This window comes from Ambystoma mexicanum, chromosome 12 (genome assembly GCF_040938575.1).
Source record: "Ambystoma mexicanum isolate Mex_15411 chromosome 12, UKY_AmexF1_1, whole genome shotgun sequence".
NCBI lineage: Eukaryota > Metazoa > Chordata > Amphibia > Caudata > Ambystomatidae > Ambystoma > Ambystoma mexicanum.
This window is the reverse complement of record NC_090936.1, coordinates 297062488-297087159: the sequence shown is the minus strand read 5'-3', so window position 1 is coordinate 297087159 and position 24672 is coordinate 297062488. Positions and strand designations below refer to the sequence as shown.

Here is a 24672-nt window from a genome sequence, read left to right as displayed (position 1 = left end):
GCACAGGGGGTGGCCCGCCTACAATAAGCATTGGGATAGGTTAAGCAATTTGAGCTACAAGAGGTACATTGAGAGACCACACAGAAGGGGACAAGCTGGGGGCGATTGCTGGCCTAGCTCTATAAAAGCGAGAACAAACAGGAGAGAGTTAGAGCAGTGGTGGGAACGGAGAGTTGTGCGAAACACATGGCGAAAATAAATGTTAAAAGCGATTGTATGGGGGAACCTCAGAGTGTGATATGGCAGAGATACAGGAAGCACTGTCTGAGATTAGCCTGCCCAAGATAAGTATAGAAGACCGAGATAGGCTGAAGTCCCCATTACAACAGATGAACTAGAATATGTGATCAAAGAACTACCGACAAGCAAGGTCCCGGGGACAGACTTGCTCCCCAGCAAATTCTACAAAGAATACAAGATAGAAATCCTGGCTCCACTGCTAGAAATGCTTCACAAACCTTTGGAAACGGGCAGATTGCCTGGATCCTTAAGGGAGTCGTTGATTGTCCCCCTTCTGAAACCAAATAAGTCAGATACAGACTGTGGCTCGTATAGACCCCTTTCAGTACTGAATCAAGATGGGAAGATAACCAGAGCAGTAATGGTGCTAAGGCTCAAACCGATCATAGCCAAGCTTATACACTCGGCTCAGACAGGATATGCCCTGCATAGAAATATCCCCATTAATTTTCATAGATTGCACCACGTAATACATTGCACCAAAGGAGATAGGCAACAATGCGTGGTTGCATCATTAGATGCAGTTAAGTTGTTTGATTCGGTTAGATGGCCATGGCTACTGTCGGTGTTGGAAAGATTTAGTATGGGACCGACATATATTAAATGGGTGCAACTGTTGTACAACGAACCAGTGGCTAGGGTCAATACGGGCGCAGTCATCTCAGAACAATGGCAGGTAAGTAAGGGTACTAGACAGGGGTGACCGAGGTCTCGGATGCCCTTTATCTTGGCGTTAGAGCCACTGGCTGTTTATCTGAGAGATGAATATGGTGAGGCGGGGATAGACATGCCAGGGGGGAGGTATCTCATCTCTTTGTATGCAGATGATATGCTTCTTTACTTACAACATCCCGAGACAAATCAGCAATATGTTCTAGACGTGATGGAGCGATATGCTGCTTTGTCAGGCATAACAATTAATCCACAGAAGTTGAGTCTGTTTCCACTAGGCAGATATATCGGGAAGACAGTGTGCACACTGCCGGTGCTGCCAATTAAATGGGAATTGGACACATTCTGTTATTTGGGGGTGGACATTTATCATGATCCTCAGACAGAACACACACGGAACACAGTGAGAGCAATGAACGGAATTGAAAACACCACGTCCTTTTGGGTTACATTACAGTTGTCCATGATGGGACAGGTACAACTGCTGAAAATGGGGGTGCTCCCGAGACACCTTCATTTTCTTTCACAAATGTCCCATTTGCGATACCAAGGTCGCTCTTCCATAAGCTACATAGCATATGTAGAAACTTCCTATGGCATAACTCAAGGTGCAGAGTGGCGCTTTGGAAGCTTCAGAACTCATATGAACTAGGGGAGACATGTTAGGCAGAAACCTGTGCAGTTCCCCCTGGGACCACTGCAAAAGATTTAAGACTACAGGCGTTTGGCAGTAAACCCACTTGGTAGCAGTCTGTACCACACAGATTCACTTGGTAGCTGTGGCTGAGCAGTCAGACTTCCCTCAAGAAGAGTTAGGCAGTATACAGAGTATTCACAATAGGTCAAAAGAACATAGTAGAACAAGCAAACACTGACCAGAGCTTGGTGTAAAAGAGATATAATTATTTATTTAAAACCACATCTAACACACACACACAGGCACTAATATTAAGCAGTTCAGAAACACGGTCACTAAAAGATATACACTCCCTTAGAAGAATATTAGACAAGTCTTAAGTAAAGCCCCACTTATTTTCGGACAGCGGTGAGCGCTTAACGCAGATGGCACTCTAATAATTCAGTTTAAAAGGGAGAGAAAGGCAGAGCATAAATTGAAACAGATCCCAACACTTTCAAAAGAACACAGCAAGAGAGGAAGGCAGAATCAAACCGTGAAGTTAGAGTTCAGAAAGCCGGATCCACTTTAAGAGGATCAGAACGAAATGTGTCCAAGGTCACACGGTTGAAAAGTGCACGAAAGTCTCGAAAAGGTTCAGAAAGAGTTGGACCAAAAGAAAGGGACCAGTTAGATGGTCAAGGCGGTCAGTCCAGAAGGGGAAGGGATTATTATTACCTTGTAGCAATCTTTAGAAAGGGAGGCATGGCGGACACGGTACCTTAAAGTGGTGAGAATACTCCAGCGGGGGCAGTTGTTCCTGGCAGCGGATGCAAGTCGGTGCTTCGTCCGGGGGAAGAGAGGATCTCGTCGGGGAGGAAGACAGGAGTCCGTTGCACTGCCAGGGAAGAAACCAGCCGCGGAGTTCTCAGTTAAAAGGAGCGGTCCTTTTATCCGCGGTCCAGGGGTAAGTGGCTATCCGGTTGCCGGGGTGCTTGGCACGGGCAATTCGACCACAAGACATCCTGGGATGCAAGAAAAAGAAGGTAAACTGGTTGTGCCCACCAGTCAGGGGAAGAAGACTCCAGCAGGGAGATCTTCTCTGTCGTCGGGAAGTGGCGAGTCGGTTCCGCAGGGCTCCACCGGTGGTGTCGTCGTAGCAGGTCGGCTCAGCTTCTCCCTCGTCGCATTCTCAGGTCCTGTGGCGACTTCTGAAGTTCCAGTCCCCAAAGCCCTGCTTTTATGCAGCACACCCCTATTCACTCAGCCTAGCTGTCAATCAAACATGCTAAGTGGTGAGCCGGTTGGGCCAATCACACAAGAGTGCGACTTGAGTTACCAAGGTAACTCAGTCCAGGGTGCCTACACCCCCTCCCACACCCCCGGTGGTACCCACACAGAGTGGCACCACTTTGGGAGGCTTCTGTGGAGAAGCCCGCCAAAAGTGGAACAAAGGGCTCGACTTGGGTTGGAGTCACAGAAGAGAACACAAACGCCATTTTAGAATAGAGTCCTGGCAAAAAATACCAACCGGCAAATTAATATTATGTTCGAGGCTATGAGAATTAAATTAAAGTTGGTAGCCTCGAACAATGGGAAAATCCCATAGAGATATATTCGCGGTCGAATATAAAAAGTAGTATCCACTGCCACCAGCCAAAACTCGATCAGGGGGGACGGAGACGTGCCCCCTCGACTAACAGACCCCGGGGCAATCGAATTGCCCCGACCAGTATGTCCACAATAGGATGGTTTGTACTGGTTTCTGTTCATAATTTGGGACTAGTAAAGCCAAATGGTGACTTTACATGCCCTGGGAGACAGTAGTCAGTCCCAGGGTATGGAGTCTATGGTAGGGTGTCACTATGACACCCCTGTGTCACTGCACGGAGGGTGCTGTGTAACACGCATAGTAAAAACACATGAGACCCTATGGAGTAAAGGACCCCATAGCCCATAAAACACATTAGCAGTCAAAGGAACACCATAAATCATGTCCAAGAGTGGGAGAAAAAGAGTCTCACTCTTGGCAGGAGAAAAAAACAAACTCCAGAAATCCACCAAAGCTGCTGGGGGACTCACTAGGTTAGGAAATTCAGCCTAAACAGAGAATTCTCCCTAACAAGATAAAACTACCCAACTTTGAAGTATATTTCGTGGTTAGCCAGTTGCAATTTGTAGCTAAATGGCTATCTGCTATCTGGTTAACAAACTTGAGTCAAGGCTGTTACAAAGAACAAGAACCCAGTTCTTTTTTAACAAAGTTACATGGATAACCGACTCTCGTACAACGCGTGTGCCCAGGCTGACGAGATTGGGGTGTGTAATGTGGCGTAGAGCCAACTGATGAATCACACCATATTCCCTGCCGATTCCGCTGGTGGCGCTGGAAGGGATGAGTGACCAACTGAGGTGCAATGTGAGGAAATACTGGTACCTATAGGTGTGGCGACAGTGGGAGAGCTGATGGAGGAGGGTTCGCCTAAAGGGTTTGGAGGTATTGATGAGGGAAACTGGGTGCACTCAGGGCAACACCTTACATATTCCTGCTTACTGAGGAATGTAAGAAGCAGATGGCCGGAGACCGAAGTGCCAATGCAGCCAGATGAGACATTTGAGACATTTTACGATGTGTCAGAAGGTGGGCATGGAGTCGCGGATATATGAGCTGTTAACGTCCAAAGTGGGAGATGGGACAGATGAGACAACAATGGGAAGCAGACTTGAAAGAACCAATGTCAAACACAGTGTGGAATAGGGCTACGGTGTACCACAAAACAAAAGTGTCCAGGAACGCAAGGCTCCAACAGATCCAAACTATTTATAACCCATAGAGCCCATCTGACCCCGAATAGAAGAGCAACATTTAGCCAGAGATACAATCGTGTCCGAAGAGCGGGGAGGTGCAGGTAGATCTGGTTCATATGTTCTGGGCAGTGGTCCAAGTGTACGAAAAGAAGTAGTGGAAATATGTTCCCTTCTGGTCTGCACCGCTCCCCAAAAACCCCATCGCCACACCTCCTACCATGCAAAATGCAAACCCCAAAAAACATGCGCCTGCTGTTTAAGGGAACATCCAGTGCAGTGCACTGAAAGTGCAAGTTTCAACTTCTTCCTACAGTGTTATTTTAAAACGAAACCATTCTGGAATGGTTTCCTTTTAAAATAAAAGCATAGGAACAGTAAAAATGAATTAAAAGAAGTATAAGAGCACCGCTCCTGAACGCTCCCGCTCACTGGTTCTGGGCCTGCATAGAGATTGAGCCACCTCCTCCCAGAACCTACCAAACACTAGGAAAGGCAGATATCACCTTGCAAATCCGATCTCCTCTGGCTTGTTTACTGGGGGGGCGGGGGGGTGGAGCTAAACATGCGAGTAAATTGAGGGATCTGGCATATACATTAGCGAAACGCAGAATAACGATGGCATGGAAGGCGCAGACAAGGCCTCTGGAGCAAGCATGGTGGAGGGACCTGCTGAAATAGGTGAATGTGGAAACTGTGGTGTGGCAAGAAGCCGTAGGTAGGAGCTCGGACCAAGAGGGGGAGGGTGGTGGAAGCTGAGAGACAGTTGGTTGCGGGGCTGGCTACGTCCACATTAGATAAAAGGGAATCGGAACACAGCCCTGTACAAGAAGGTGCAGCCATCAGAGTGGTTGGTAGAGAGTAAGCAAGGGATTGCAGAATGCTGTGGTGCAAGGTAGGCCAGGGTAGGGGAATAAACAGACAAGATATGTACTGTGATATAATGTACTGCATAATAAGTTATTGAGGTGTAAAACAAAATAAAAATTGTTTAAATAAAAAAAAAAGGTTTTCAGAGCGAGACAAGGCATGGAAGGGGAACACGGGATGACAAAAACAACGATCGTACTAGGCCCAGTGACATTGAGAACGTGCAAGTTTATGGGAAAGGGAAAGGAGAAAAGTGCATGGAGGGGGGATAATTGGAAAGTGTGGAGCAAAGTTAAACAGAAAAATAATAAAAAATAAATAAAAGGCAACAAACTGTGGTAGTGCAGCCAGCAAGTGGCAAGTGCTGGGTTTAAGGCAGCAGACACGGTATGTCTGATAAGTGTAGGAAAAAGGGGTCAGGGGGTGTAGGGTTACAGATACAGACCTGGTGCAAGGAATTGCCCAGGTGGGTGGCAGGGTGAGCAGGTAGACAGAGATTAGGCCAGGTGCACAGTGCCAAGAGAGAGAGAAGATCAGCATCGGAGACGAGGGGCAAAGAGGAAGGTAATGAGGTGCTTACGGAAACGCAGACGATAGTAAACCACTCAGGGACGATCAGGGCTACACCCCCTCCGGAACGATCGGGCATGGGCGCGAGAGGATCTTGTAGCCATCAGGGAGGAGAGTTTCAGAGCTTATGACAGAGCTGGCCGTGAAGCATGTCTCAGTGAGACAGAGGACATTGAGGTAAAGTTCTTCCAGGAGGCGGCAGATGTCCGTGTTTGACAGCCGAACAAGAGTTTACAGTGGCAATATGGAGAAGGTTGACGTCCTTGAAAGACTTCTGGGGAGGGGTTACAAATCAGAGGTACGCCCTGTGGAGGTGTAGAAGAAGCCCGAGGAGGGGTAGAAGAGGAAGTAGGAGAAGGCAAGGCAGCCAAGGAGGAGACAGCAGGGGGAGGCAAAGAAGCCGCAGAGAGAGGACAGCAGGAGAGGAAAGGAAATTGATGAGGCGCGGAAAGTGTATCAAAGAGGAGAAAGTTAGCCTGAGGGCCCTGGATCAAGACGGTACCATTCAGGTAAACATTAACGATGACCTTAGGAGTGGAAAGAGGCCAGGAGGGCCTCTCACCGGGTGCCACCATTAACGGGAGAAGAAGAGAAAGGAGAAAGCACAGAGACCATATGAAGAGTCCATAGGTCTGGCGAAGGAACGACAAAGGATGTCGGTGAGGGTTTGCTTGGAGGAAGCACTGGTGTAGGTGTCACTGATGGGGAGGCCTGGGTTGGAGACCAGGATGTCCTTTTTAATTTCTTCCTACCAGATTTAGTGAGGAGGGCATGATAGTCGATAGAGAAGCAGTAAGAAAAGATAGGAGAAACAGGGAGCACCAAAGAGTAGTTAGGGAGAGGGGAGAAGATGAAGGGGGTGGCGTGTGGGAGAACACTAGGGAAGGACACAGGGAAGGTCACAAGCAGACAGGACAAAGAGGAGACAATAGTAGACAATTGAACAAGATGACAGGAGCTCTAACAATAGAACAGCTTGCTAGATGAATGCTTTGCTAAGAAGGCAAAACCAAAGAACAGCACTACTTTCACAATGTAGTTTAAACCCCGGAGACAACACACATAGGTCTGAAAGTCCTGCAAGTGGGAAAAGGGCCTAGATTTCGAAAAGCAATTTAAATACTTCACAAATGTCACAGCGCTATTCCAGCATGGCACAGGCTAATACTCAAAGTATTATTGTGGTGTAGGGAAGGTTGCCATATGGCAGGGGTTTCAGGGTAGAGTGATGGCTCTATTCTTTACCCGGGCCACTCCTACCTTACTAGTCAATGCTGGTTGACGGCTGGCCACTGGCTTCCCCTGCTAACACCTGCAGATACGATATGGAGCTGACTTTGTGGTAGCCGCCCTTTGCCTTAGCCGAAGGGGCTGCACGGGCAGAGAGCTGCCACGGGAGGGTCAGTTGAGAGGAGCAGTCAAGCCTATCAGGGGAAGGGGCGGGCTGGGAGGCAGGTGGGGAAATGCAACAACGAAGGGTTGGGGGAGAAAAACAGTGCACACGGGTGCTAGGGGCCTCAAGGGGGGGCAGATGTAGCAAGGATTCAATGCCCAGGAGGGTCTTTCAGCTGCAGCACTCACCTCGATACACCCAGATGGAAAGTGAATACCCATGCCCAATAAATACCCAATAGTAATAAAGGTAATGCCGCTCCTGCAATGCACATATTTTGGTGAAACTTTCTCTTAGAGAACTCGATGGTGACTTATGTCGGGTAGAATGCTTACTTTTTTACCTGATGGGGTAGCCCATGTAATTTTTGCTGGCTTTTGGACTTTCTTTAGCTCACAGCAAGACTGTCCAAAAGAAGGGGTACCCCAAAAGTGTCCCAGATAAGGTACACCCTCTGTATTAGACCTGTTGCTAGGCCGGTAGTGGCTTTTTCACATGTGTTATATGGCTCAGATTTAAGGCTGGGTCTATCTGGCCCCCTCTCACATTTCATCAAAAGAAAGCGAGAAAGAACATGGATAGAGAGGGCGAGAAAGAGGGCAAGAGCGAGAAGGCAAAGGCGAGAGCGAGAAGGCAAAGGCGAGAGCGAGAAGGCAAAGGCGAGAGCGAAGGCAAGAAGGAGAGGGAAGGCGAGCAAGAAGGAAAAGGTGAGAGCGCAGAGGGTAAAACGCGCAAGCGCAGAGGGAAAAACGTGAGAGTACAGAGAGAGAAGGCGAGAGCGCAGAGAAAGCAAGAGCGCAGAGCGAAAGCGAAAGAGTGGAGAGCGAAAGAAAGTGGAGAGAGAAAGATATGGTCTCACATTGGGTGACCCCCTGCCCTGTGTGTAAAGGAGTCCTGGTGTGCGATTGAGCGAGAGCTGTGTTCGCTCACTGCCTCCCGAGGGGGACAAAAGCAGCCCCCTTACTCACTCACATGGTCTACTACTGAACTCTGTAGCTGCATTCTGGGAAGGCATGATGCTCAAGGAAGGATTGAAGCTTTGCACCAGTCTCCCTTTGTCGCTCCACCAAATCCAAATGGTGAAGCTCCATTTCTCGAGGACGAAGAGAGGAAAAGACTGTGGGCCCTCCTTTCCCCCTAATGTGAATGGGAACAACTGGGTCACAGCTCCTGCTCTAAGGCCTCATCTCTTTTTAAAGCTCCTGGCTATGCCTGCATCACTGGATCCAGAAGTATGAGTACCTACGCTGCAAGCACACTAAAGACTCTGGCGAACCACCTAGCGTTTCATCATGCCAGGACATCAGACAAACCCTGTTCCATCTACGCTGTCTAGGAAGCTCTAGTGGCCTGTGTCTTGAAACACTGGCTTTATAGTCTCCTGGTCTTTCCTCCATGGCTTGCCCTTCCCCGGTATGACTTTTCAAGAATATCTTCGATAATAGTTTTTCCCAGTGGTCTTCTCAAGCCAACACAAGCCTCAGAAGTCAAGCTCTGTACCCAAGAATTGCAACGTCCATTACAGCAGATGGAAACGTCTCCATCTTACAGCTCTTATGGCTTGACATATGCTCTTTCCCAAAGGTCTGAGTACCTCCTGCACTGGTTGTCTCTGGAACCTATGGTTATCACCAATAATATTTACAATGACCACCCCTTGAAACCACAAACAACCTGCTGAAGAATGGCTTTTTGGACACTAGTTCCTGCTCTCCAGAGACTCCAGCTCTGCTGTACAGTCCTTTCTTTCTTCACCGAAATCTACTCTGGGGCCTCAACTCCTCTGTGGCTCCACAGGACACTTTTGTCACAGTTAACTCTTTCCAGCTAAAGACTTCCCAAATCTGCACAACTGGTTATCCTTGGTCCCTCTCGAAACTCTTTCTGGCCAAAATAGGAAAAGTGTTCAGTTTTCCAATGAAAGCATTTTACCCTAACAGAAAAGTCTACTGATTTTTTCTGAAAATGTAAAATAAATGCAACACTAACAGGTAAGAAGCAACTACGTTTACTTACCTGTTGGAAACTGTTCTTTTTTTTATATAAAAAATAGATTTTTGTGAACGATGCATAATGTACCTTTTAACCTCCTCCCGAGACTTCAGCCTGGCCTGCTCTGCCACACTACTAGAGTGCCTGCTGAGCTTGAGGGGAATGACTTCTAGTCCAGAGTAAGGAAGGCAAACCAAAAGATCCTGGCCACAGGGTCCAAGAAATTTCCCCAACAGCTTCTGAGCCTTCTTACGGCATCTTTCCTCTAATCCGTAGTAAGCACATCTGATCTCAGTACTTCAGGTTTAAAGGGAAAGGCTTTTCCTTCTCCACCTGTAAGAATTCAGCTTCTCTCACCAGCAGTCTACATGCATTTTGGTGGTACCAAAACCACTACAGGGTGCGTGCCACTCAGTTCCAACTTTCAAATCAACGGGATCTGACCTAGTAGCCTCCGTCAACAAGGTTTCGCATCACTCAGAAAATTCAAGCTGATGGGTTGTGGTCGTCTCAGCTGCAAAATCTAGGGAAGTGTGTGCTTTTTCAAGCCTCAGACCCAATTACAGATTCTTCCGCCTACACCTGATGAAATCTAAATCAAAAAAGGTACCGCTTTGTCCACAAACTCTGGCCACTGAAATGTTTACTATCAAGACCTACAAACCAATATGCTGGAGTAGACATAAAAATGTACTCTCCATAGGGACTACAGTACTCCTAGGGCCTAATTCACAGAAGCTTTTTATAATGGCAAAACCCCATTGGAAAATGCTCTGTGAATCAGGCCCCTAGTTTATGGTCCACTTCTTAAGTCTTCATTGGAGTTGCTGCTTGTGTGGATATGAACAGAGTAATATCTTCAGTAAAATTGGCCAAACCCCTCCAGGTGCCATTCCCAGCCTTAACCCTCTAATCCTTTCCCATATGTCTTGGCCATACCAGCCAGTTGAATATTTTAGCAGGTGAGAGGAATTCTCTTGAACCCTCCTACAAGTGCCAATCCAGTATCGGCTCATCCCTTTCTTTGGTTCTTCAAACTCAGGAACCTCTGCTCCGACTCTTCCAGCATTCGATACGCCGCCCACCACTCGATTGTATGCTCTTTGAGTATTTTTAGTCTACATTACCTACACGCCGGGGTGGACGCTTGGAAAGCATTAGTTACACAGCCTATGGGTGCCCGTCTAAATGATCTTGGTGTTGCACTCAAGGCACAATTTAAATTAAGTCTTCTCAATTTGTTAGAGCAAGCAGAACCAAGGTAACTCATGAGAATATGTTTGTGGGGAGGTGTGTGGGGTGAAATCAGAAGGCATTCACTGTCTGAGAAATCATAACCTGCCACCTCACTGTCCATACAGTATGCCTGGAGGCAGGTGTAGTCTTGCAGGCTGAAATTCCTTTGTTCTGTATCAGTCTGAAGACAGACTGGATGGCGGTTCAATGTTTGGATGCAGAATCGACGATTGGTAGCAAAAAGATGGTTGGCATCAAAACGTGTGCCAAGTTGAGATGATTCCCCGCTTTCTTGCATGTAACCAAAGGATGGCTAAAATTATAATCAAAAGCTGTCAGTGCGTTAAGGATCATGGGCACCTCTACGGGTAAGATAGGGATAGGGCGACAGGGACATCCCTGTCCATCACCCCTGTCCATGCCTTTTATCTCTGGAACTACACAATGTGTACTACTCCAGACCAACCAGTAGACATGTCACTTCAATAATACTGTATAGCGATTAGAACGACAGACAGGTTCATTTTAAAAAAGAACCAGTGGTCATTATACAGTTACGGGAAAAAAAAAAAATTATTGCAACAAGACAATTTGTTGCTTTATAAACTGACTCAGATTCCTATATTTTCTAGTGGTTGTTCTAGTGAATTTCACTACGCTAAGTCACCACATAATAATCAGGTTAAAATGTTCCAACTACAAATGGTAGCCATTCTTTTCACTATAGGAATACCATTATACCAATGGGACCCATTTTTCCGTGTATTTTCTAATTTTTGTTTTGGTTTTCTTTTGCTTTACTGCCCTGTAAAACAATAACGTTCGATATACTAATGAAGAGTTATCTCCATAAACAAATCTTAGCCTTGGCACAGACATTTTGGGCGAACCTCATGGCCGTGGAGGATATTTACATTGGACTATGTGTTGCAAACGTTACAATATATACAAATGAATAGACATTGAATGAGTAGTCTGGAACACCCACTAGAGAATATAGGAATAAGAGTGAGATTGTGAAGCAAGAAATTGGCTGATCGCAATAAAAGAAGTATTTTTTGCAGTAACCGTATCAGGGCCATTGGTCCTTTTGGATAATTAACCTGTCAGTATAATCGCTATACAGTATTATCAAAATGCCACTTGTAAATTAGACTTCTCTCATGAGGCAACGTAACCATTTTTCCTTTATTTTGTCAGCTACAGAGAGCGCACTTGCATAGGAGTCAACACAAAATTGTCAGCTAGGATCTCAATAGCATAGCTGCTGACTACCCATTTATCCAAATATAAATCTAACACGTAAGAGTGGCATGGTCACACAGGTCTAACAACCCTTCAGTCCCCCTTACAACCATTATATGCGTCCTAGGGCAATCATAGGAGTAAACAGATTCAGAAGACTCTATACATTCTTACTGTGAGTTTTCAAGCCTGCAGGCTTTAACAGAAGGAACCTGGGCAATGAGCCTGTGATAGAAGGACCCTTTTTATTTTGTAGTTTACTCTTCTGTTTCTATTTCAGTATTCCATAAGGCGTGCAACCTCCTTGTGTTTGCAGATAAAAACTAAGGGCCTCAATACGAGTTTCGTGGTATTCTGGCGGTAAATCTGCTGAAATGCTGCCAAACTCGGTTACAGTTAACACCGGATTACAAGTGTGGTAATTCCCCATTATTGGAGTTCATAGGACACCATGGGGATTTTTGAAGGATTTCCTGCCGGCGGAATTAGTGTGCAGTAAATCAAGTGATTTTGGGAGGTAATGTGGAGGATTTACCTACCTTCTGCAACAAGTTGGAGGTAAATCCTCTACTTTTCCTCTAAAAATTTGCTGATTTACCGCACAGTAATTCTACTGGTGCCAAGTCAAAAATGTTAACTTGGCAGTGTGGGAAAAGTGGCAGCAACAGAAATGCCACCACTTTCCCCCACCCCACATCACCTACCTTGTAATGAGGCCCAAAGTATTCTGGTCTTATCGCTGTGCCAGTAATTTCAAAAGCTGCCCCCGATTCATCATGGTTTCCATGCCTAATTTTAGGATTGTATTAAATAAGTAATTTGTGCTGCAGAAATCGTCCCACCATGTTTGCACTTGCAAAAACTAAATAAAATGGTCCTACTGGGCACCAATATTTGTTTGTAGTACAATTTAAAGTTGCAAAAATGGAAAGGTTTTTGATCTCACATTTGACTGAGGTTAAGCATCCTATGCTAGAAGGAATGTTCACTATGTTTTATAATGTCTCTGGTCTTCTTTAAATGATCTTACGATTTAAATTTCATGTTGAATGCTCCTCACCTGTTACTGGTGTTCATGTCTAATCTCACTACATTATATCCTTGTTTTTAATGTTGAAATGTGATTGATTGCTTTTCTTTACCCGCACCCCAAACACCCTTTAGTGGATTTGGGAACATTGATATCTAAACAACAAAAATGTACAAATTAAAAAAACTGTATTAAAAATGCACACAAACCTGAAAATGTTGGGGTTGCAGACATGCTCCGGATTCAAAGCTTCACCTTGCATAAACTTATAGCACAGCCCATTATTGAAAGTGCAATATAGTTGTGGTGCACAACCATGAGCCTGTAGTACACGAAAACTCTTTAATTCCTCGTCCCGATCAATTAATAGTTCTGTCTTATTTCCATAAATTCTCACCAGGACAACATCATCCATAGCTTCCCCCATGTAGCAACCAATCAGCTTATTCGTTATCCCGTCTGTGAAGACCTACATGTACAAAGGATATTGAGAAAAAGTGTCAGGAAAAAGAAACCCGGGTCTTTACAAGCACAAGTAAAATTGACGAAAAATAATATTAGGTTACCCACCGTAACGAGTATTGTAATCTTAGTCCCAATTCATCCATAGTCGTATATCTGGCTGGGAAGAAGACATGAGGGGCGGAGGAGCATGAGGACAATCAACATTATAGGTGAAAAGAAATCGCACCATGTATACACAGCCATGGAGAGCATTATTCCCCCTCGGACACATGCTCCCTACACATCAACCACAAGTTCAACACAGAGAATGGGTTCTTTATAAATGATGGAGGGAAGGCTGTATGATGAAAAGGGTTCTATGGACTAGGCGAACAGCAGTCATTACTGTGTTTCTACTCCTATGCCTGTGATGAATCCTGCAGAGTCCCCCAGAATCCCTGCCTAAAATCTCATGTGGCCAGGTGGAGGCAGCCGCTACCTGATCCTAACCCTTGGGGTTGCGTAGGTCGGGTGGATCACCTGGAAAGAGAATGGCCCAAAGGGAGCAAGAGGATTCCGTCAGGAGAGAACACTCTTCAGAAAAAATTATGGCAGAATATTTAATAGCCTGCTGTCAGAGTAAACCTTCGCTCATAAGACTACTCACCCTGATGGTCGTGAAAAGACTGCTGATCAAAAGAAGAAAACCAGAGGTGAGAATCAGAACATTAATACGCTGACACATGGTGAATATAATTCTCCCTTAATTCTGAATCAAACAGTTACTACTCTAAAAACCTTCCCTAACGATTTAGCTAATAAACAGAGTAAATCGAATTATGCTGAAGCTTGTATTTTTGAAGAAGATAATCAGAAAATTGGGGACTTCAAGTCCTACAATGCACTTCGTACTGGGACGAGGAAGAGGGACTCAGGAGGCACTTGACTGCAAGATGCAGTCTACTGGTTCCAATGACCCACACCAGAGCAGGACTTTTGAATATATAAGGCCGCATCAGGTGCAGGCAATTAGAAGCAGGGGGGTAGAGCAGTTATAGAGGCTGTGAGTCGCAACAGAAAGAAACCAGACGTCGGACCCGCAACTATTTGGAAGCTGGCGTCGGTCCTGAGAGGGTCTCCAACATGGATCGCCTTTCTTGCAGAGGCTGTGCAGCGGGAAATGTTGGTGTAGAGAGGCGAGAGAGAGGCGAGAGAGAGGCGAAAATCATCCTGACAAAACATTATTGTTGATACAGAAGAACAACGAAAATGCTTATTTCTTACAAAAGAAGAGGTCATGTTGAACTGTTCATTATTGAAGAGATCAAGACTTTTCATATGGCTGAACTTTTGTTTATACCTGAACAGAAAGACTTGTCATCTAGTTGAACTGTTGGTTAAAGACCAAGTGAAAAACGCTTTGAAGCAGGAAGAACTTTATGATCAGAGCTTTGTTAAAATGCAGAATGTTCTTTAATCTTTGAAATAACTGCTTTGAATCTGGTAAAGGGGATCGGGCCCAGGTTACACAGTTATTAGATGTAGGTTGATTATAACTTATTTCTGTTATAATTGAATTGCCAGGTATTACCTTTATAAGTTTCATGTACTAACAAGTGTGAGGAAGGGAATCCTTTTATTAGAGTTTTTTCGTTTAGTTTATTTGTAGGTAGGGAAATCCTCTTTAGGTTAGGGGTAATGAGGAGTCCTCAAATCCTGATCATTAAATAAAATGGCTTCTTACCAAGTCGTCCGCCTCACATTTCTGATCGCTCACATGCCCCACCCTCTTTCCACCATCATTGTGGGAGATTCGTCAGTGCCCGATTATTGGGTGGACAGCTACAATGTCTTTTTGCCAAAATTAACAGTTCTCCATGACCAAACAGTATATCTGAACGGAGCTGGTGTCTATGCAATTGTGTCCAGAGAATTAATGTGGGGTAGCCTGCTTACCAACTAGGTGGATATCTTCAAGGGGAGAGGTCTCCGGAAGGCTAACAAGGCCACCTTTGTTCAGACTAAGGTAAGCATGCAACCAACTTGGAACAGGTATGCGTGTAATAGTAGGCAGTCAACTGTTTAGCATGTAATGGAACTTTTTGCCGCTTTCGATTTCAGCGTTATTCTGCTAGAAGACACAAATATGTTTGGAGAGATTTTGCCTTCAGCCTCTGAAATCGGAAAGACAATTGGGGGCTGGATTTCTTCATTTAAATGAAAGTCTAGGATAACTAAACTTTGGTGGTAATTTTGGTGGAGATCCAGGACCATTTTATTTTGTAGAAAAGCATGCTTTGTAGAAAATAAGGATGGAGCCTCATATCAGACAGCTTGACTCTCACGATATGTGCAGAAGTAACTGCAGCCGAAAAGTCATTGTTCAGGCCTGAGAATTTCCGAGTAGAAGAAGTACAAGATAAGACTGGAGTAGAAACACTTTCCTCGTCAGGGGCACAACTTTCTATTGGTCTTATTTTGAGGAGGTTGTTTATTTCATCCCTTAGAGAGATGGGGAGCCAACCTGCTCCAAAGAGGAAAAAGTATGGGGACAGAGATCATTTAGAGGCAGAAACCAAAACCCTCCACTGGCTACTAACGGTGTCCAGACATTTGGTCGAATGAAAACTGGTGGAAAGACATTTGGTCGACGCAATTTGGTCGAAAACCAAATGGTCGATTTTTTATATATATATATATATATATATATATATATATATATATATATATATATATATATATATATGATACAAGCATCAAAAATACGATTACGGTGAGTAATGTATCTGCTTAGATTCACATGCTGTGCATAGGCCGACTGTAACGCTCACCTGATTCTCGCAGAGGCGCCGGTCTTGACTGGGCGACTACCGTATCTTCAAAGGTGATGTGTAGCACCCGGTTGGCTCTTTGGGCTGGACCTCTGTGCACTGTATGCCTGACGTGTAGAGTAAGATGTCTGCAGATAGAAAATATGGGGTTAATGAACTGGGGTTATTGGGGTGTCCCTATCTCTTTCCTCTTCTCCTCTCCTGTAGACCACCAAAGGTTAACGCTCTCACCTTAGGTAAGTGAATGCCGAGCTCTCCATCTGCCTCGGGGCAGGGTGCTGTAACCAGTTTCTTCACTGGATAGGTAGCGCAGGCCTCTTGACTTCAGAGGACTGCTGTCCGTCGTTTACTGCACGAACGGTAAGTTTCGAGTCATTCAAATGTCTTTAAAGTCTTTAGTAATGATGTCTCTTGTTTTGCAGGGTTCCGGCGATGGCGGATGACGGGCTGAAGTGAGTTGAAGATGGAGCCCGTGTGATGAATAGAAGCGCCTGGAAGCACGTAAGTAAGCGCTTGTTGCCTGCTTCACTATGCGCTCTAACTGTCTTTTTATTTTGCAGGTACGAGTTCGGAGCGGCTGCAGGGTGCCGGAATACCCACTGGATTAGATGTGGAAAGGAGTAATGGCACGTGAGTATTAAAGTTCCCCAATGTCTTTAAACGCACCTTGTTTTGTCTTTCAGATGCGGGATGCAGCGCCGAAGGCCTCCGGAGCGTGCGAATAGTTGGTAAACTTTTGTCTTTCAGATGCCGGAATGCTAACCTGTTCTTTCTTGTCTTTATAGGTGTTGCTGAAGACTGGATTCAGGATGGTAAGCCTTTGCCTTTCAGATGCCAGAATGCTAACCTGTTCTTTCTTGTCTTTATAGGTGTTGCTGAAGACTGGATTCAGGATGGTAAGCCTTTTTCCTTAGGCCCAGGACCGGATGCAGAAGACACGATGAGCGTTCTGCTGCAGAGGTTGCAGAAGAACGCAAAGCAAGATTCATCCACCGGGTGTGGTTTAAATAGCCTCCTGTAGTGCTTAGGTGTCTCCTTCCACAGCCACGCCTAAGTAAGAAAAGAGTTCCTGGTAAGAAAAGAGTTCCTGCCTTCCAGAAGAGTTCCAGTGTTCTAAATCTAGGGAGTGGCTCCAGCCCCACCCAACAGGAAAAGTAGTTCCAAACAGAAGAGGATCAGAGGCTCAACTGGCAGGCAAGTAAGCAGCATGGTCTGCTGCAGGTAAGTCCACCCAAGCATTATGAGCCCGGCGCTTCCAGCGCTGGGACTGGGCATATTTATGAGCCTGGTGCCACTGGCGCCAGGACTGGGTCCAAAAGGTCCCAATTGGGACTGGTTGGCACTCGGAACCTGGGTTATGGATCTGCTTCCAAGGGAGTTGGGAAAACCCTGACCTTTTGGAAGCAGAGATCATGACAGACATCTAGTGGAAGCTGCAGAGTATTACAGTTTGTTTTTCGAAACTCGAAAATGGGCGTCGACACAGGCGTGCCAGTAATACTATCCCTAGATTGACGTCCACTGTACCCAAGATCCCTCACGCGTCTAGGATCCTCAGATTGTATTTTTTCTGACATGAGGAAGCATGAGGAGTAGCGTGAGTACAGATAATCCAAGCAGATAGACAGAAAGGTAAGACTACAAGCAATCATGCGCCTTCTCTCGGAGGGGAGGAAGGGTGGGTCGCATGTGAATCTAAGCAGATACAAGCATCAGAAATACGATCACGGTGAGTAATGTATCCCTTCTGAGGCTTGTGGAATCTGCTTAGATCACATGCTGTGCATAGATTAGCGAGCAGTACCAGAAGAAGGAGGTGGGATGTGAGAAGGGTCATGAGCAAACAGGTGTCTTAGAACCGCTTGTCCCACTTGTGTATCTGTCTTGGAATGAGTGTCAATGCAGTAATGCTGAGTAAAAGTGTGAATAGAGCTCCAAGTAGCTGCTTTGCAAATGGTGTCGAGGGGAACATTTGCAATGAAAGCCAGAGTGGCCCCAATGCCTCTAGTAGAGTGGGCTCTTGGCGTAAAAGGCAGAGTTTTTTCAGAAAGAGAGTAACACAGCTGTATACAGTTGATAATCCACTTCGAGATAGCGCCTTTAGAGACGCGATCTCCCTCTCTGCCTGTAGCTACAGAGACAAACAGTTGATCTGTTTTCCTTAGCGGTCTGGTTTTATTTACATAGTAGAGGACCGCCCTACGCACATCTAGGGTGTGTAGTTTCACCTCAGCCGAGCTTTGCGGGTTCTGGAAGAAAGCCGGAAGCTCGATGGACTGGTTTACATGGAACTTTGATATAAATTTAGGTGAGAACCTAGGGTGTGTGCGTAAAACCAGTTTGTCCTTGTGGATAGTAAAGAAAGGATCCTGCACTGACAGAGCCTGAATTTCACTGACCCTTCTTATGGAGGTAATGGCTACTAAGAAGGCCGTTTTATAAGTCAGGTGTTTGAGACTACTTTTATGCATGGGTTCGAAAGGGGGGCCCATGAGCTTAGCTAGCACCACATTAAGGTCCCATCCTGGCGGTGGGTTCGAAATAGGAGGGTGAAGTCTCTTTACTCCTTCCATGAAGGCTTTAACTACTGGTACTTTCCACCACGACACCTTGTTATGGGATGTGGTGTAAGCCGAGAGGGCTGCCAGGTGTACTTTCAGAGAGTTAAAAACCAATCCTGCATCCAGCAGGTGGAGCATGTATGTCACAACGTTGGAAGGAGTGCAATCAACTGGGTTGATTTGTTTATTCTGGCACCAAATAACGAATCTCTTCCACTTGTCAAAATAACAGTGCCTTGTGTTTGGTTTCCTGGATTCTTTTAGGATGTCCATACACCTTTGTGGTAAATTGAGATGGCCAAACTATGACCTCAGGAGCCATGCTGCCAGGTTCATTGAGTTGGGTTCCTGGTGCACTGTTTGACCTTGTTGCTGGGACAGTAGGTTGTACCAGGCTGGGAGTTTGATGGGCTCGCACACCGCCATCCTGCGTAGGTGTGGAAACCATGGTTGTCTCGCCCACATGGGAGCAACTAGGATGAGCGTCATCGATTCCTTGTTCATCTTGTGCACCACCTTCTTGATGAGAGGAGTTGGTGGAAAAGCGTACGCAAACATCCCTGACCAGTTCATCCACAGGGCGTTCCCTTGGGAGTCTGGCTGGGGGAACCTGGATGCAAATCCTGGGCATGGTTTGTTTTCGCTTGTGGCGAATAGGTCTATAGTGGGGAAACCCCACTGAGAGAAGAGATCTTTTACGATATCTCTGTGAAGGACCCATTCGTGTTCCTCTGGGAGGGAGTCTCTGCTTAGGGCATCCGCTAGGGAATTGAGCTCCCCTGGAACATGTTGTGATGACAGGAAGATGTTCCGTCTGAGTGCCCATATCCAGATTTTCTGGGCAAGCTTGGACAGATTTGGCAAACGAGTCCCTCCTTGTTTGTTCAAATAGAACATGGCTGTCGTGCTGTCCGTCCGGATCTGCACCGACAAGTTTAGCAGATGGAGCTCGAACGCCCGAAGCGCTCGGAATACTGCCAGAAGCTCTAGCAGGTTGATGTGGTTCTTGGCTACTGAGTGAGACCAGAGACCCTGAGCTGTGTGGTGGAGATGGTGAGCTCCCCACCCAGTCAGGCATGCATCTGTAGTCACCACTGCCTGTACTTCGGGATCGTAAAAGGGTTTTCCCCTTGCGAGATTCTCTCTCGTCCACCAGTGCAAGCTCTGTACAAGTGTTGGCGAAACGACCACTAGATCGTCCCACTGACCACTTGCCTGAGACCACTGTTTCGCCAACCATTCCTGCATGGGACGCATGCGCAGACGCGCGTGGGGGACCAGGTAAATGCAAGACGCCATCATGCCCAGTAACCGCATTGCTTTGCGTACCGTTATTTGTTGACCTGACTGATAATGTGGAATTTGCAGTAGTATATTCCGAATTCTCTCTTCCGAAGGGAAGGTCAACCCTTTTAGAGAATCTAGGATTGCTCCTAGGAACTGTTTTGAGGTGCTTGGCACCAGACTTGACTTCTTCTCGTTGATAGAGAAGCCTAACTCGTGGAGGAGGTCGATAGTCCTCTGAATGTTTGACCTGCAAATTCCTGGGGTTTCCCCCGTTATGAGCCAGTCGTCCAGATAAGGGTACACTGGGATTGCCTCCCTGCGTAGGTGTGCAGCAGCCACCGCCAGTACCTTGGTGAACACCCTTGGTGCTGAAGCTATCCCGAAGGGCAGTACCTTGAATTGGTAGTGGCGACTGTCCACCTTGAAGCGCAAGTATTTTCTGTGGGCTGGGAGCATGGAGATATGAAAATAAGCATCTTTCATATCCAAGGTTGCCATGTAATCCCCCTTTTTTAGGAGGGGGATTACCTCTTGTAGCGTGGTCATACGGAATTTTTGGGGCTTGACATACTTGTTGGCAGGCCGTAAGTCCAATACTGGGCGCATTGTTAAATCTTTCTTTGGCACAAGGAAGTAAGTTGAATAGATACCTTTGTTTACCTGGTGTCCTGGGACGAGTTCTATCGCGTCCTTTTCTAGCAGAATGGCGATCTCCTCGAGAAGGATCTTCTGATGTTCTAAGGAGTGTACTCTTTGTCGTAGGTGATCCCTTCCCAAGCCTGGGTGAAGTTGGAAATGCGTCCCCCTACTGGGGTTGCGTGAGAAGGGACCCTGAACTGAGCGTCACTGCTTTGGTGGAGGCGTGCCACCTCCCTTGTTGGGGCTGCCTCTGCCTCTTCCACGACCTCTTTTGTTACCCTTGCTGTAACTCTGGGTAGACTGCTGGTTGTTGTTCCATTGTGTACCCTGTCCTTGGGCATAGTTGCCTCTTTGTGAATTTTGGCCGCGTGGGCGACGAAAATTACTGTTCCCCCTCTGATTAGGGGGTTTGTTGGTAAGCTGGCCAAGGGATTTGAGAGTCTCGTACTCGTCCTTGGCATTCTTAAGTGCGTCTTCGACCGCTTTCCCAAACAATAGATCGGGTTCCACCGGCTTGTCTATTAATGAAGCCTGTGTTTCTGTTTTGAACCCCGACTGCCGTAACCACGCATGTCTCTTGATAACAGTACCTTCTGCTATCAATCTTCCTGCGTTGTCCGCGGCGTCGAAAGTTGCTTTTAATATGCAACCAGACACGGCTCTCCCTTCTGCCGAGATCCGAGCCAACTGGCCCTTTAACGGTTCAGGAGCAGAGGCTATGAGCGCCGCGACCTCTTCCCATTGATGGCAGTTGTAACTTGCCAATAGGGTGGTGGAGTTTGCAATCCTTGCTTGGTAGGCGGACGTTGAGGCTACCTTCCTGCCAAACCCGTATAGTCTTTTGCTCTCCTTGTCGGGAGGAGCTTCTGATGACGATAAGGGTGTCCCAGCCCTCTTCCGAGTGTTGGTAACCACTAGGGAGTCTGGTTTAAGCTGTCCTCTTATATAAAGAGGGTCAGACTGGGCTGCCCGAAAAAGTTTTTCGACTCTGGGGTTGACGGCTCTGGTGAGGTTTGGATTCACCAGGGATGGATCTATTCTACGTTGGATGGATTTAAGGATAGGGATGGTTTGAGCGACCGGCCTCCTTTCTCCCACCAACTCTTCTGCGAAGTCCCTTTCCTCCTGTACACCGTGGGTGTCGATGTGAAAATGTTCTGCCGCGCGAGCGAGAACTTCATTAAGGAGGGGCTGGTTATCAACTGGCGAATCGGTAACTGGGGCTTCGCTTTCTACCGGGGAATCTACTCTGTAAATTTCCTGCTCGTCTTCTACCTCCTCCAGGTCCTCATCATCCGCATAGTATTCAGTCCCGGTTTGTTCCCCCATAATTGTAAACTTCTGGTCCCCTTCAGGGAAGGGCTGTCCTTGGTATCTGGGGTGTGGAGTAGAGTATGGAGTAGAGTAAGGCTGCACCTCGAAGGGTTCAGATCTTTCGAACCGGGCCTTTTTACTTAGGGGGATAGGATCAGAGGAGCCTGAGGGTGTGGCCCCTTGAGGGTCATACGAAAGGAAATGTTCTGGGTTCTTGTCATAAAAATCAGCTAAGGAAGACATCCTTGACATGACCCTGTCTATGTCTTCACTGGACCATTCTTTGGAACAGGGTATGGCTTTAGTAGGCAACTTAGAGGACTTATCAAGGGTAGCCTTGCTGGATGTTGATGTCCCAGTAGATTTATGTTTGACTGTCTGCTTAGGGTGGAAGGATGGTCTTACAGGAGTGGAAGGCTGTGCTTTCCGCTGTTTCCCCCCCTCCCCGTGCGTGGAAAAATGTTTTCCCTGCCCCTTGGAGGCCTCAGAGACTTTCGACGCCTGGTGTCGAGGGTCGGGAGAGGTACCTTGTTTTGAGCGTGGGGCCTCGCTGGTGTTAACTGCGGCCTCGGTCTCCTGGAGCGCGGCCTGGGGGTGGAAGTCGTCTTCCGACGATCGAACTTCCGTTAATCTAGGGAGCGAGGCACTCCTGGCAAGAGTGGAAGATTGCCTTGCGTCATGCGGCGATCTCGATCGAGAGCGCCCAGAGGACACCGAGTCGGACCGTTCTATCTGTGCCTCTTTCCGAGAAGTCGACGTCGTCGAGGTTCGGTTGGACTTAGTGTGCTTAGTGTGCGTAGGGTGTGTAGGGTGTGTAGCGCTTGCGTCGCCAGGGGTCTTCCCCATAGCCGCCCTGCCGGACAACCTTCCGAGGTCGGGGACCTGCGCTCGGCAGTCTTTCGACGCCGTAATGCCCTCGCTGTCCGAAAGTACGGCGTCGCTGCCATCGCTGAAGGCGCCCTCCGCTGCCATGGCTGCCTGCCTGGCGTGGTGGGCCCAACGCTTTGTCGAACGGTCCTTAAGTGTCTTAGGCTTAAACCTACTACACGCTCTGCAGTTCGCTTTGGGGTGGTCCCTCGGCAAGCAGAGATTGCACGTGGCGTGCCTGTCGACCCAAGGGTATTTGCGGTTGCACTTGGGGTAGAACTGGAAAGGGGTACCCTCCATACGCACCTTGAGGCAGCGGGCTGGTAAGTGTAGGAAATATATAAGGTGTACCTATATACTAAGAGTGAAGAGTATGTACCACCCCCCACTCTCCCTACTTGCAGGGCCGAGGCCAGCGGCCTACTAGGCCCGGGCCGAGGCCAGCGGCCTTCCGAGGCCCAGATCCGTCGTGCAGCAGCCGACGGTCGATATCTTCTCCAGCCGTCGTCGAGTGTCGAGGGTCGACGTTGGGGTGGGGAAGGATGTCAATAATTAATTTTACTCAATAATTAGCAAAAGTATGGCTAAGGCCAGGGAACTCCGCAAGATGCTTCCGACCAGTATGGCGGAAAAAAACAATCTGAGGATCCTAGACGCGTGAGGGATCTTGAGTACAGTGGACGTCACACTAGGGATAGTATTACTGGCACGCCTGTGTCGACGCCCATTTTCGAGTTTCGAAAAACAAACTGTAATACTCCGCAGCTTCCACTAGATGTCGGCCTATGCACAGCATGTGATCTAAGCAGATTCCACAAGCCTCGGAAATATATATATATATATATATATATATATATATATATATATATATATATATATATATATATATATATATATATATATATATATATATATATATATATATATATATATATATATATATAAAAAGGGGGTGGGGGGAGAGAGACCCCCCCCAAAAAAAAGGGTGAAAATAATAATAAAAACAAATATTCGACCATTTGGTTTTCGACCAAATTGGTTCGACCATTTTTGTCTGGTCGACCAATTTTTTTCGACCAAATGTCTGGTAACCGCTACTAACAGGACCCAGGAATCCAAACTGATGGGTCTCCAATCCTCAATGCAGAGGCAGCCCCCTCCAACCCTCCCAATATGAATACAGTGGGCCGTGCCTGGCATCACTGGCTAACTTTATGGCCGATGCAAAGCCAGGGGAAGAGGCATCAGAAATAATCCGAGTGATCTGTGGTAGTTTCTTTCTATGGAGACTTGGGGACCTCGCTGACTGTCTGGACATATGGTCTTGGTAGCACTGAAACCCTGCAAAAGAATGGCAGTGGAACTTAGACCTCCCTGTTCCTTCAGGTTTTGAAGCCACTGATTTGGTGAGCACTGGCATAGTTCAGTCAGGTTGCTTGCCTTTTCTTTGTTCGGCTCTTCATCAGTTGAACAAGTCAATGGCATCAAACAGACGATCCAGCACCTTATCTTGTACTTTTTAGAAAGTAGTTACAAACAGCCATGTGTGCCTGCGTGCATAAGAACCAATTGCTATGCCACTATCCGAGGTGCCTCACTCCAGAGCATCTGTCTGGCTGAAGCCATTAACAGCTCAGTGTTAGCTTACATAATTCGAAGAAAAGAAAAATGTCCATAGCTTCCAGAGCCACATTTAAGGATCGGACAGGTGGTTGAGGAGCAGGAATGTCTGGTGTATAATGTTGCTGCAGCTACCAACAACAAACATGGTTGTGGGCAGTCTTAGAGACTTGCTCGGTTTATAGAAGCCAAGATAGATTGTCTTGTTTATTGGTCTCACCGAAATTTGTTTTATACAAATGTTGCCTCCACATTACATCTTTCTGTAGGCCGTTCCCTGTATTTTCCTACGTTTTGCGTTTCGCGTGAGATACCCGCCACAGATGGGGTCATTCCAGGAAAGGGATTACCTGGAACACCAACAAGGCCATTAACCGGTTGAGAAAAACTTGCATTTGTCTTGGGAGGATAGCTCAGGGGGCAACGTGCTCGCCTGGGAA

The 24672-nt window shown here is 46.8% G+C and overlaps 1 protein-coding gene across 1 annotated transcript in view; it reads right to left on the bottom strand.

Moving 5' to 3' along the window:
• ETNK1 (ethanolamine kinase 1) overlaps window positions 1-24672 on the bottom strand; it is a 408601-nt gene that overhangs the window by 309733 nt on the left and 74196 nt on the right. The window contains exon 2 of the mRNA XM_069628458.1: window positions 12879-13138. Within this exon, the coding sequence (XP_069484559.1) occupies window positions 12879-13138 (260 nt within the window). The remainder of the gene's footprint in view (window positions 1-12878; window positions 13139-24672) is intronic.